We start from the raw sequence: 13,582 nt of genomic DNA, 5'->3' as shown, positions 1-13,582 counted from the left end.
AAAGTGATCCTGCTAGATTCAGAGGCTGAAGCAGGAGGATGGCCTTGAGTTTCAGGTCAGCTTAGGCTACACAGTGAGTTCCAAGCTAACCCTGACCACACTGTAGGATTCTGTTTCCAAACGAACAAAGAAAACAGACAGACAGACAACGAATACAAAAGGAACCTGGCTTGGCAGGGTGGCATACAGCTGGGACACACAGCAAAAAAACCTGTCTGAACAAAAAAACAAAAAGAAAAGAAAAGAAAGTCCCTCTACAATTCAATGACTGCGAATAGTCGTACTTCCAGAAATATTGAGTGAACAGACGTCCCCTCTAGTCATTGACCAGGGGGGCTGCCTACTGGCCTACAGTGGTCTGAGTTCAAGGAGGGCCAGTTCTGCCTTGCGCTTTGCCTCCCGTGTGGAGTGCACACAGTGAGCCAGGTTTCCCTCACAGGATGACATTCTGTCTGTCCGGGCTCGTCATGTGAGAATATAGGAATAACTGACTCAGCCTCTAAAAGTTCAGCCAGCAGAGGAAGCTGGCAAGGTGTGAATACCACGCTCCCTTTCGCCATCTCTCCTCCAAGGGCACTTAGGCACTTAAAGAAGCCCAAGGTGCCTGAGAACCAGGAACACACCCAAGCAAATGACAGCCATCTGAGGGGCAGGAATAAATATACAAAATCCAAGTGCTTTTCTCAGGGAGAGATCCTGGATTACATGATCTGGCTAAGCCAGAAACACAAATAGGGCTGGTCTTGCAGCCGGTGCATCTTACCTTAGGTTTCTACCAAGCAGCTACCAGGAGGCCCAGTGCTCACTGGCATTTATATCATGTGAGTCAGAGGCTGAAAACTCTGGAGGAGACTCACCAGCCCTCCACTAGTCCCAGGAGAAGCTCTGAGAACTTTATTTAAGGTCCCAGGGCTTCAAGAAAAGTAATGGGGAACTTTTCTTTAAAGGTGATCATGTTTAAATGTTCTTATTAGCTGAGCACAAGAGGAAAACACTCGCTTTAGGGGAAGAGAGAGAGAAACGCAAGGTAGAGACATGAAATTCAGCTGTAAATGTGTCTCGCCCTGGACGATGATTAGTGTAGAACAGAAGCTGTAATAATTGCTACTGATCCACAGGGATGGTATTGGATCTCCTAGAACTGGGGTTCTGGCCGTTGTGAGCTGCCATGTGGTGCCAAGAATCAAACCCAGGCCAAATCAAATTCAAAAGATTAGCAAGCACTTTGAATCACCGAGCATCTTTCCTTCCTCTTATTTGTAAATTAATTAATTAATCAACTCTAAAACAGACTCTCAATATGCCCAAAGTGGGCCTCAAACTCACTATGTAGTTAAAGATAACCTTGAACTCCTGCTCCAATAGTCTCTACTTGCCCAGTGTTGAGATTAGAGGCACGAGCCTCCACGTCTGGCTTTCCTAAGTGCAGGGGGGCGGGGCGGGGAGGGCAGGGGTTAGATCCAGAGCTTTGTGCATGCCGGGCAGGCTCTCTACCAACCAACTCCATTCCCACCCCGATGAAGTTATATCAAATGAGCAAGTGCCTGGTGGCTGTTGCCAGCTTTATAGTTTATTCTTTCAAGAGTATGTTGGTAATTTTCTATTTCCATCTTTCCGATTCTGATGCGTTATTTTGCAGAGAACTATTTTGTCCTCTGAGACTTGTGAAGTATTAGGTAAAGATTTGAATTCAGCTTGGTTCTAAAATATGAACACTTAGTTAAGGTCATGACCGGAGTTAGCAAAGAACCAGGATTATGCACTTGGCTTAGGACGAGTGACATTTTCCAGGGCAGGTGATTGGAATGACTAGAATTTTCCAGAACAAGTTCAGAGTCAACAGGCAAAGTAGCAGAGTCTATTGTAGTCTCTGATAAATAACTGCCTCCCCACACTTCAGGGACTTCGTAGCATAATTGAGTGCGGTTTTAGTTCGATTTTAGCATAAGCAGAAATAGAAGCTTTTTATTTTTAGTTTGAGAAATTTAACCTGTGATAACAAATCAGATATAACTTTCTGGCAGAATGCAGTGTGGTCTGACTACTCCTCAGAATAATAAAAACTTGACTGGTTCATTTAAAAAAAAAAAAGAAAGAAAGAAATTCCTGAGAGTGGCAGGAAGGCCTGGCTTGTCTGGCTTAGCTGAACATTCAGAGGAGGTCGCTGGTCTCCATTCTCCCACCCTCTCCTCTTGCCCCTCAGGGAGGCCTGCAAGCCAGAGCCCTCCACGAAGCAGTGGGGAGAAGAGCTTCTGAGGAAGCAAGCTTAGCTCTCAGTATCTCTCGGCCTGTGATTCAGGGACCACTTACCACTACCCCTAGGATCTTGTTAGATACAGACATCTTTCAACATTGGATTTTAAATTAGCTGTGGTGCACTCAAATTTGAATACTTTTTTCTTACAGGTGATTGTAAGTAGGGTAGTCGATAGATAAAGTGTCTGTGTATGTTTCTGTGTGTATATGTGACTATGTATATGTGTGTTTGTATATGCGTGTGTAGGTGTATGTATACATGTGTATATGTATGTGTATGTTATGTATATGGGTATGCATGTTTGTGTGTGTATGTATAGGAATGTGTGTATGTGTGTTTATTTATTTATTTTTTTGGTTCTTTTTTTCGGAGCTGGGGGCCGAACCCAGGGCCTTGCGCTTCCTAGGTAAGCGCTCTACCGCTGAGCTAAATCCCCAGCCCCGTGTATGTGTGTTTATATGTGTGTATTTATGCATGCATGTGTGTGTGGGTATATGTGTATTTATATGTGTGTATGTATATGTATGAATGTATGTGTGTTTATATGTGTGTATTTATGCATGTATGTGTGTGTGGGTGTATGTGTATTTATATGTGTATATGTATATGTATATGTATGAATGTATGTGTGTTTACATGTGTGTATTTATGTATGTGTGTGGATGGGTGTATGTATGTATGTGTGTTTATATGTATGTATGTATATGTGTTTACATGTGTGTATTTATGTATGTGTGTGGATGGGTGTATGTATGTATGTGTGTTTATATGTGTGTATGTATATGTATGTGTGTATATATGTTTATATGTGTGTATTTACATATGTATGTGTGTGTGTGGCTGTGCTTCTGTCATTGTTATTACACACTTATTTTGCCCCCACAGTACAGCGTAGTGGCATAGTTACCAGTGTTCTATCCCCTCAGGCAGGAGTAGGTGCCCTGGCTCTGGACTCAGGACATCTGCCAAATATTTTCCACTATCTCCAACTTCCTATTCTTCCCAGAATCCTTGGCGCAAGGACAGTCAGGGAGTGGCAGAGGCACGTGTCCAGTTGGGACACCTTGGGAACAAAGCCTGAGTGAGACTCTGAGTCAGCCCTCTCTATGGGGGAAGGAGCCAGAGGCTGCATGAGTCAGCGCTGCCATGGACAGAGGGTGCTGGCTGGGCTAGCAGGAAGTGCTAGCCTGAGGCTGGTCCTGCAGCTCAGGAGCTTGGAGCCTTTGCTCTGCCAACCAGCACAGGGACTCTACACTGCACACAAGCTGTGCACACACTTTACACTCCTCAGAGGCGAGCTGTGTCCTCTGCCCCTTTTATAAAACACACCCTGCCCTTTATTTCTGTTTTTCCCTTTGAGGCCTGGTCTTGCTATGTGGTCCTATCTGGCCAGGTATTTACTCTGTAGCTCAGGTTGGCCTTGGACTTGGGACAACCATTTTGCTGCAACCTCCAGTATTCCCTGCTCTCCCAGGATCAATGGGACCTTTTTATGGTTGTTATGAATCATGGGTTCTTGAGCTCTAAGAAAGATTTGGCTCCATCTAATCTCTCAGTTTTTGTTGCTCAGCCAGTCCTAAGAAACTAACCATTTAAAACCGAGAACTATGCTAGCTATGCACAAACAAGTCACTCAGACTCACTGCCTGAGGGCACACCCTGGAACTCTGCAGTCCCCAGGAAGGCTATGGTCTGAATCTACTGTCTTCTTTGTTGGTGCTTTGTTAGTGGTAATAACTCCTATGCCCTCGCCTTTCTTGGTTTTTGCCCAGGAATCAGAAAAAGAGTTCTGTTGTTGTTGTTTGCTTTGACAGTGTCCCTTTAAAGATTAAGTACTCTCAACTCCCATGGGTGAAAAAATGACCTAGAAATGTAGCAGAATTTTCCCCTAATTGACTAGATAATAGGACTACTGAAAAGAAGCCAATCACTGGGCTAGGAGGAGGTGGGACTTCCTGGCCCAAGGAGGAAGAGGGAACACAGGGAGAGGAACTTGTGTATTGGACTGCAGGAGCAAGGCAGACATGAGGTAGGCTGGAGGCTGTTAGTCCAGGTGGCAGATCCAGGACCGATAGGGACAGAGAGAGGAAAAAGAGAAGATGGGGGAAGAAGGGGACGAACCTGATCCACAGGTAACTATGACTATCTTAGAAGGGATAGAATAATATAGGACAATTTGTCCAGTCTAGGTGGGCAGCTTGTGTCGGTATCAGTTGGCTCTGAGTTCATTGTGTGGGCGTTTTGCGGGTTGAGAATTTACTGATATATAAATCTGACTGATAAGTTACAAGCCTCTAGAGTTTTGATTTCGCTGGGTTTTGGGGATTTGTGACAGCTAACCACGGGGCGGATGGCTGGGAGTGTGAGCAGGTTCTGCAGCAAGTCCTCTAGGTGGGCAGCCACTGCATGGGGTTAGCCAGGGATGCAATGGGATCGCTGGTGCCAGAGCGTAGCCAGAGCCAGAGTGTAGCCGGAGTTACCGTGGACTGGTTTTTAATATTACACACAACAGAGCAGGGAATGGGGATATATGTTTTTGATCTCATGTGAGTCAAGTCTGGGGTAGGTGACAAGCCTGTCTTAAAATACAAAGACAGAGGGAGAGACATGGAAGCATGTCTAACTGAGGGATCTAAGCATTACACCTGAAGGTTCAGGTTTGTTACGGTCAGTAGATCCAAAGTGGGGTCCAGGCCGGTGTACTTTAGATGAACAACTGAGGTAGTAGGGTAAGAAACTGACGTTGCCCGGGAGCAGTTCAGGTTAGTCATTCTGAAGCTGTCCTACTTATATGCTGGAGGACAGCGACAGTTAATTCGGTTTTGGGTCCGAGCATCACACACCTGCGTTTGTCAGGTGACAACCTTCGGCATGGATCCCTCACTAATTCTTTGTACCCCACAACTTTCTTACAGTTTGATTTCGGACCCTGGGACAAGGGACTGAGGTGCATATTTTACATACCAAGGTAGATCTGGCCCCCAGATTCTCCCAGCATCCCTTAGTCCCTACCTCACATACCTTGCCCTCAATCCTGAACTTTCTAGCCTAGGGGCTGAGCTGCCCTTCCTCTAAAGGCTTTTCTCTATATAATCCAGACATTTCCTTCTTTCTTTCTTTCTTTCTTTCTTTCTTTCTTTCTTTCTTTCTTTCTATCTATCTATCTATCTATCTATCTATCTATCTATCTCTCCCTTTTCTCTCTTCCTCTGTCCCTCTCCTCCTCCTCCTCCCTCTCTTTGTCTTCTCTCTGTACATACACCCTTTCTCCCTTTCTCTCTTTTTCTCCCCTGCCCCCTCCCCATGGTGACTTCATTGATCTTAATCCTTGGGCCCAGTGAACTCCCCCTACAGCAGCTTCCCAATAAATCTGCCTTTAAGCTCTAGTGTGGCCTGAGTTGTCTCCTTTCACAGGCAGAGAAATGGCCTATCACATACATACACCCTTGCTTCCTTTCCCCACCCGACTTTCTCAATCACATGAGGAAAATAGATCTGGAAGACGTGGGATGTCGTGGACATAAGGAGTCTTCATACTGAACCTACAAGGTGTACAACCTATACGTGCTAGCATAAGCCCATTTTATAGCTGTGGAGACAGAGGCACAGAAAGGCTAAGTACCTAAACATTGTCATGTGACTTGTGAGTAGTGGAGTCAGAATTCCAAACCTGGTGCTGTGTACTCTTTGATATTATCTGTATCATTCATCCAAAAAAACAAAACAAAGCAAAAAAACCCAAAAAAATCCCAAAACAGCAGCAACAACAACAACACCCACCTCAAAACAAGAAGAAAGACAACAAATTAAAAACCAAACCAAACAAAACCCTCCAGTATTCTTGGGGGAAAAAGGAAAATGGACATTACAATTTGACTTGCTTACTTTGCAGCCTAAATGAGGCAGAATTGAGCTCCCGGATCATCATCAGTGTGGGCCAGGGAATGACCTCACTCAACCCTCGCTCCACTGAAGGCTGGTTTAACAGCTTCTTCAATAAATGTTTGCATACCAGAGAGCACCATACCTCACGAGTGACTCATTTTCAGCATTCTAGACCCCCAAACGACCCGGGAACCTACATAGAATAGTTACGTCTACAGTCTCATGAAACACAGGAGAGACAACAGGTCCACCCTGAAAGAACCTTTCACTACCACATCCGGGGAGGAGGGTTTCAGCCAATTCTCCTGGATGAAAACTGACAGCAAGCTGCCTCCTTCCAGAACTGACTTGGCTTCAAGACATATTTTATTATAGTGTTTCTGAGCCTGAATTTTAATTCCATTCCTTCCATACTGCAGCTAGAGATTCAGGATAGCTTGCAATCTCTTAAAATTAATCCTCTACTGTTTTCAGGACGTCTTGAGACCTAACGGAAATAGCTATAAAGTAGACTCAGTAGCTCACATCTGTGATCCCACCTCCAGGGAGGCTAAGGCAGGAGGATAGCAGTGAGTTCAGGGCTAGCCTGGGCTACACAGTGATAACCTGTCTCAAAAATCAAAGCCAAAGCAAAGCAAAACAAACAAACACCAATAGCAAAGCAAAAAACAAAACAAAACAAGAGAAAATAACAAAATAAACAAAAGCAATTTGTTTAATGACTGATCATCATCAGTGTATTTGTCTCAAGGCACCTTGACTTTCAGCTACTTCTGTCCTCTACCTCCTAAGTAAACTTCTTGAGGGTAGGAATCCTATCTAACGTTCCTATCTTTGCCCTTTAAGAACGCTTCCGCCACGTTTCTTGAATAAATATGCTCAGGTACTTTCAAACGCATTTTGGTGGCTCCTACATCAACCCTATCTTGACAAGAGTCCATGAGAAAAAGCATGTGTGCGCGCACACACATACACACGCACGCACGCACTCACGCACGTACCTGCTTCGACCACGTGGTCCATGGTGGGGAATCTTTTGTACACCGCTGTGCTCACCGAGCGGAAGATGAGCAAGGACGTGAGATTGACGTAGCGCATCAGCGTCCTTCTGAGCAGGCGCCCATGCTGGTCGCTCCCGTGGACACTGCTGGAGATGAGGAACATCAGCCTGTCTGGCCAAGGCAGATTCACAAACTGGTTCCACCATCGGTTCACTACCAGAGTAACGTAAAACCCTGTTGGGATAACCAGACGTCATCATGCAGTTTCTTACAGCAGACATCTCAACGGACACACTTTTAGCAGGATTTTAGCTTTCTTAGGGGTTCAAGATATGAAAGTATGTTATCCTCCATACCTTACGATCTTGCCCTCCAGGAGGGGAGGAAATATATGCCTTGGCAAGGGCAGGGCACCCAGTAAGTGGGTATTAGAACTCAAATACTGACTGCAAATATGGAGGGTTAGTGAAGAGAAAGCTTAATTGTCCAACAGCGGATTATGACCTCAAACTATTCCGTGTTAACTTAGCAGAAGCATCCCTGAAGGCGAACTTTAGGGTCCGCTGTGTGCTATTGCAAGCAGTGGCTTTCCCGGCATGCCTCACAGCCCGGAAGCACTCTCATGCAGTCATCTGTGTCATCTAACGGAGACAGCTGTGTGGCTGCATTTTGCGTGTGACCTATACTTACCAAGCACAAAGGTTACTGGAATTTGTTCAGCATATCTGTCACAGTAAATTGATAATTTTTCAAAGTAACGTTTTTGGGCTCCTGTAAGTAACAATCTGGAGCAAAAATAAAACGCATAGCCCTTTATGATACGGTACTTCTGCCCCTGCTCAGCAGAAGATATCAAGTGCAAACAAGTAAGCACAAATCTTAACCTCAGTTGGGTTTGGTTTTGTTTTGTTTTAAGGAGCTCTAATTTTTTTTTTTTTTACTTTCTTTTTCCTTAAACTAATGTGCCTCTAAAGTTTTAAAAAAATTGCTTTGTGCTTCAAGTATTAAAGCTTTTAGCCCATAAATCTGGTGGTCACCACTTTGTTTCTTAAAGCTTTATAGTTCTAAAGTTTTATAGAACTGGCTCATTGGATTTTAGAGAAAGATGTGTTACACAAGACTCTTTTGTTTTTCTTTCTGAGAATTAAAGCCAGGGCCATACGTGTGCCAGTCACTGAATTCCACCAGCAGTTCACTCTTTTCTTTTTTGAGACAGGGTCTCACTCATTTGAGTTGCCCAGATTGGCTTGAGCTCACTCTATAGACCGGTGGTTCTCAACCTGTGGGCTGTGATCCCATTGGAAAATCTCTAGCTCCAAAAATATTTACATTACAATTCACAATAGTAGCAAGTTATGACGTAGTAACCAGAATAATGTTATGGTTGGGGATCACCATAACACGAGGAACTGTATTAAAGGATTGCAGCATTAGGAAGGTTGAGAACCACTGCTGTTGACCAAGCAGGCCTTGAACTTGTAATTCTCCTGCCTCAACCACTCGATTAGCTGAGGTTATAGGCCTTCACCACTAGGCTTAGTTTCCATTTTTAAAATATTCATTAGGAATACTTAAAAGAATGAGAGCATTGATTTTGTGGGTAAGCATTATTAAGTCATTATTGAATAACATTAAACGTCTTGACCTTAATCCAGGACATACTAATTTAACCAGGCCAATTAATGCATTCTAGATCATGCGTATATTACATGTCAGGCAATATTGTAATTGTTTACTTTAATACTTGGAAATTACTTGGAACATAAATAAAGCTGATTTAATCCAAAAGGCAGAAACTTTCATTGTTACATTTGGCCACGGGCTCAAAACTTTTCTTGTAGGTCCGACTTTACCTCCCCAAACTTATTTTCTGAGATTGCTAAACACACCTGCCCATAATGAGATCATTATTCTGTTTCAGGGAGGGAATTCAAAGCCAGGAGAAATCTAGAGACACGTTAGTGATAATTACTAAAATGTGGGAAGAGGAGCCACATACGAATTTGCATCGATCAATAGTGCAGTTCATTTAAAGAGTAATAAGCCCGAGGAAAGATCCCTCAGAGCAGGTGTCAGGAGTTCCCTTGGGTGAGTGGAGCTTTGATGGAGAAGCAGGGGAGCAGTGTCCAGCCGCTGGGGCTGCAGATAGAGTACTGTCGGGAGCTGGTATTGGTGAATACAGAACTTGGGGTAGGGATGTGGGAGTTCGTGTGTCAGCTTTGGACGAGGCAGCCAAGTTCATGGAATCAGGGAGGGCCCTGTTGATGACAAGTCACAGAGCGGCTTTCTGATATGCAAAGTATTTAATTATACACAAAGTATTTAACGTAGAAAGCACAGCTCTTAGGATCAGTTAGGCCAGATCCACCCTAGATTTAGACTGAGTATATTGTCAAATCTCTAGGAGTTTCAGGTTTATTTTTAGTTTATGGTGGTGTAAAAACCAAAAAATCAATTACATAGATAACCGTAAAGCAACTGTATATCTTCAGACATAGCACCCAGATGGGTGGCATTAATGTTAATTGGCCAAATAAATATGAATCTTCTTAGCTAGAAAATACCACAGGGAGTATTTTGTCAAATTCCTCCAAATTGGAAGAGATGAACTTGAAAACGATACCAGGCAAAGCTCGAACTCCGGTTATATTTCCAGGTCTGCTTGATTTTTGTGACCTATTAATCCAACAGCTCTTGGTAAATATTTAAGATAAAAAGGATCTACTTTTATAAGAATTTACAATGAGACTTAAAAAGAAGGAGAAAGCAAGTTAAAGTGATGGCCATGAATGTATACGCACTTTGATCTTTGGAAAGACAAAAGGCTGTGTAGAGTTTTGGGGTATAAGTTTGATATTGGACCATTTCCCGGAATAACAGCAGCTGCTCTAGGGACTTTAATATTCTAAGTGGCAGTAGCAGCAGTAAACCCACATTAGTAGAAAAAAACAAACTAATGAGACAGCTGTCCTGGAACACCACTAATCTGCCACCATTTCATACTCTGAAGGTTCAAGGGACGCATAAGTCAACTGTTAAGGTACTATAGAAGATATCTGATAATAGAAGTCTCTAAGAATATTTGACAAAAACCTATTCTTGTGATTTTTACCTTGATGTTTTTCGTTCTGATTATTTTGAGCTGGGGACTAAACCCAGGGCCCACCACTTGCTAGGAAACATTCTACAACTGAGCTAATTCCTTAGTCCCACAAAATCTATTCTAACATGTACTCTGGTAAGGAATGGTAGTGTCTCCTGTCTCCATTGCCCCCTTACTGGGATTACAGGTGTATGCCATCCGTGTCCATTTTTGGTGGTGCTGGGGACTGAGTTCAGGTTTTGTGCTTGCTAGGCAGGAACTCTACCAACTGAGCTACACCCTCAGCCTTAGTCTGGAAGTTCTGATGGATAGTTGTTCACAGTTTGCTTTTGATAATGATCAGCCAACTAAATGAATATCCCTCTCTACCAAGTGGAAGGATGTAGGTGAGATGGTGACTCACAGTTAGTTCATCTCCAGTGGAAGAAAAAATTTTATACCTAGCTAAGGTGGAAACACAGCCTCAAAAACCTGAGGCTTTCTTTTTAGCTTCTTTCAGTGTGATTCAGTTTTAGTTTATTGATTCATAAAGTTTCTTTTTTTTCTTTAGTCACACTGGTGAAATGTTGCTAAGACTGTAATTTTCAATTGTGAGAGGTGTATATGCCAGCCTTCAAAGTATGAACCTGATAGGTCCCCATGTTACAAAGGGTTCCCTCCTTTTGCAAACATGACATCCTGAAATCAGAAGACATAAAGAGAACGAATCATTCTTCTGGCCATAATTCTTTGGTGGAGGCACTGGTAAGGTTGGAGGACACCATCCCTGGTCAGAGCTTACCATCCAGACTAAAGGAAGGAAAGCTGTCTGGTAAATTCTATTCACCCATATGTTAACTCCATATGGAGTTGCAGCAAGCTGTGAGATCACAAGTTCAAACTCCAAATGACACCACTGAGAGAAGCACAAAAGCATTTGTCTGTGGGCTCTGCCATTCGCTGGCACACAGATCAGGATGTAAGTATAATATGCCTAAAGCAACGAGGCCGACACCGCATCTGGATCAGTCTCTGTGGGGCTGGAATTGGAGCCCGTTGTCTGAACAGTGGCTGTTGATTGCTCCAAATTTGTGGCTAGGTGTGGATTAAAATACCCTATCCTGAAGAGAGGACGCCGGAGAGGTTCATGCAGAGGGAGAGGTTACGTAATGCGGAGGCTAGCAGCAACCAAGGGGATCCAGTTTTTGAGACTGTATTCTTACGTAACGCCTGAGGGCCATTTGAGGAGACATGCAAAACAGAAGTACCTGTACACCAGACTGATTGCTGTGTAAAGAACAGCAAAAACAATAAATTCCCTGTACAGCAGTTTGTAGATGCTGCCTCTCCACTTGAGGAGCAACCTATGAAATCCAAAAAAAGTCGCATTTGCTACTTTACTGGAGTAAGTGACAGTCATCTTGGATAGTTTTGTTCTAGAAGAGCAAGAAGACAAAACCTGGGTGAAAAATAAAGTTGGATGTCAACATAGGCATACACTTTTCTTTTCTCTTAACCGAAAGAAACTAAAGCCAAAACCTAATCAGCTGATCCACCCCCCATTCGTTACCCACCTCCCTTTACAGCTTAGACCTTGTCGATAACACTGTATCACTATTTAGAATCTCAGCACTAAACCTAATAGCACAGAAGGGGAAGAAGATGGTCTCCCCGAAGACTGTTTTTAGAAGCCCCGAAATGTCTGTATTTCATAAGCATTGCTTCAGCGTCTGTAGCTCTCTCTTTTTTTTTTGGTTCTTTTTTCCGGAGCTGGGGACCGAACCCAGGGCCTTGGGTTCCTAGGCAAGCGCTCTAACCACTGAGCTAAATCCCCAACCCCGTCTGTAGCTCTCTTGCTCATTAAATGATCAACATTAACACACGAGACATACTAGACACTTTGTCGTGCCACTTCTTAGTCGCAGGAGGGTTTAGGAAGTTGGTTTGCTGAACTGATGATGTTTATAAAAGCAGTGGCCATACTCATCGTTTGGGTCAGTGTCTACTAAAATCCTTAAAGAGGTATCGATTTCACCTTTAAACTTCCTAAGAGGAAAAAGTTATTGATCCCTTCTTAGGAACCAGAGCTATTGTCAGGAAGAAGCCAGTCCCCTCCACCCCCACCCAGAGCTGTTTAACGGATGGGTTATCTGGGGAGTGGGCTCTTACTGGAATGTGAGCCTCTCTCAGTAGCTCTCGGGGGTGCACAGTTGGCGTTCTGTACCTCTCGAAAGGAGCCATAGAAAGCTACACTTCCCCCTTGGAAAGTCTCCGAAATACTCAGAGATGAACAAAATGAGTCTTTTTGTTTGTTTGTTTGTTTGTTTGTTTGTAAGACAAGGTCATCCCATATTGACCTTGAACCTGATCTGACCAAGAATGACCTTGAACTTTTGCTCCATCTCCAGTGAACGCCAAAATTGTAGGACTGTGCCACCGGCCACCGTACCTAGTTTTACTTGGCAGGGAGTCTTGTGTATGCTAGGCAAGCACTCTCCCAAGTGGGCTACATCCCGTGTGTGTTGGTTATTTAGAACTCCTTGTTCCAGATTCGTTCCACGGATGTGCACAGGATGAGAATGGGGCCTAATCTGAATGTTCATTGAGCTCTCTGGAATGCCTCTGCTTCTCCCTGAGGTGTGCCGTTGGACTTCAGATAGATAGCTCAACACTGACCTTTGTTTGGAAATCTTACTCAGTTAATCGGATAGGATAGGTCACACATAAACAAAATGAGATCTCTTTAAAATGCTAACTTTTCTCCAAAGGAACCACAAAGAGCTTCTCACAGAGTGACTTAGAATGAAAACATGTAGTTTTTATGTCAAATTATCATATCCCCCCTCCACACACACACACACACACACACACACACACACACACACACACACACACACACAAACCGTAGAGCATATTTTTTCCCTGTAGAGCAATCTATATCACACATTCTATCGCAAGTAAGAAAATGTTTCATTTAGACGGGCAAACATCTGACTGTCATCTGTCTGTTTTCTCTAAGGAAGCAAGGGTTGGCAGATATTTGCGGCAACAACAACAAATCACTATTTATCCTCCAAGGTTATTGATTTCAATTAAACACACCAGGGCCTTTTGCCTAAGTTAGTGGATGGCACTACAGAAGGGTGGGGTGCCTGCCCTAAAACAGGCTTCACTTTTCCATCCCCACCTTGTCTCTCTGCCTCAGGAGAACTCAGTGGACATGGGAGAGGAGCACAGCAGTGTCATAAGCTGTTCTCGTGCTAAGTGACAGTTTCTAACCAATTCCCCTTTCTTCCCTTTACTCCTTCACCCTCTATTTAGGCTGTCAGAAACCTTACACCCACCGAGCACCGAGGT

The 13,582-nt window shown here is 43.7% G+C and overlaps 1 protein-coding gene across 1 annotated transcript in view; it reads right to left on the bottom strand.

Annotated features, from left to right (window-relative positions):
• Positions 1–11,645, bottom strand: part of Best3 (bestrophin 3) — a 39,798-nt gene extending 28,153 nt beyond the window's left edge. Inside the window, exons 1-3 of the mRNA XM_032890801.1 lie at positions 11,494–11,645; positions 7,834–7,928; positions 7,144–7,377 (exon numbers count right to left, since the gene is read on the bottom strand). Of these exons, the coding sequence (XP_032746692.1) occupies positions 7,144–7,377; positions 7,834–7,928; positions 11,494–11,645 (481 nt within the window). The remainder of the gene's footprint in view (positions 1–7,143; positions 7,378–7,833; positions 7,929–11,493) is intronic.
• Between the last annotated feature and the right edge of the window lie 1,937 nt (positions 11,646–13,582).

Source organism: Rattus rattus, chromosome 1 (assembly GCF_011064425.1).
Source record: "Rattus rattus isolate New Zealand chromosome 1, Rrattus_CSIRO_v1, whole genome shotgun sequence".
Classification (NCBI taxonomy): domain Eukaryota; kingdom Metazoa; phylum Chordata; class Mammalia; order Rodentia; family Muridae; genus Rattus; species Rattus rattus.
This window is presented reverse-complemented; position numbering and strand designations above follow the sequence as displayed.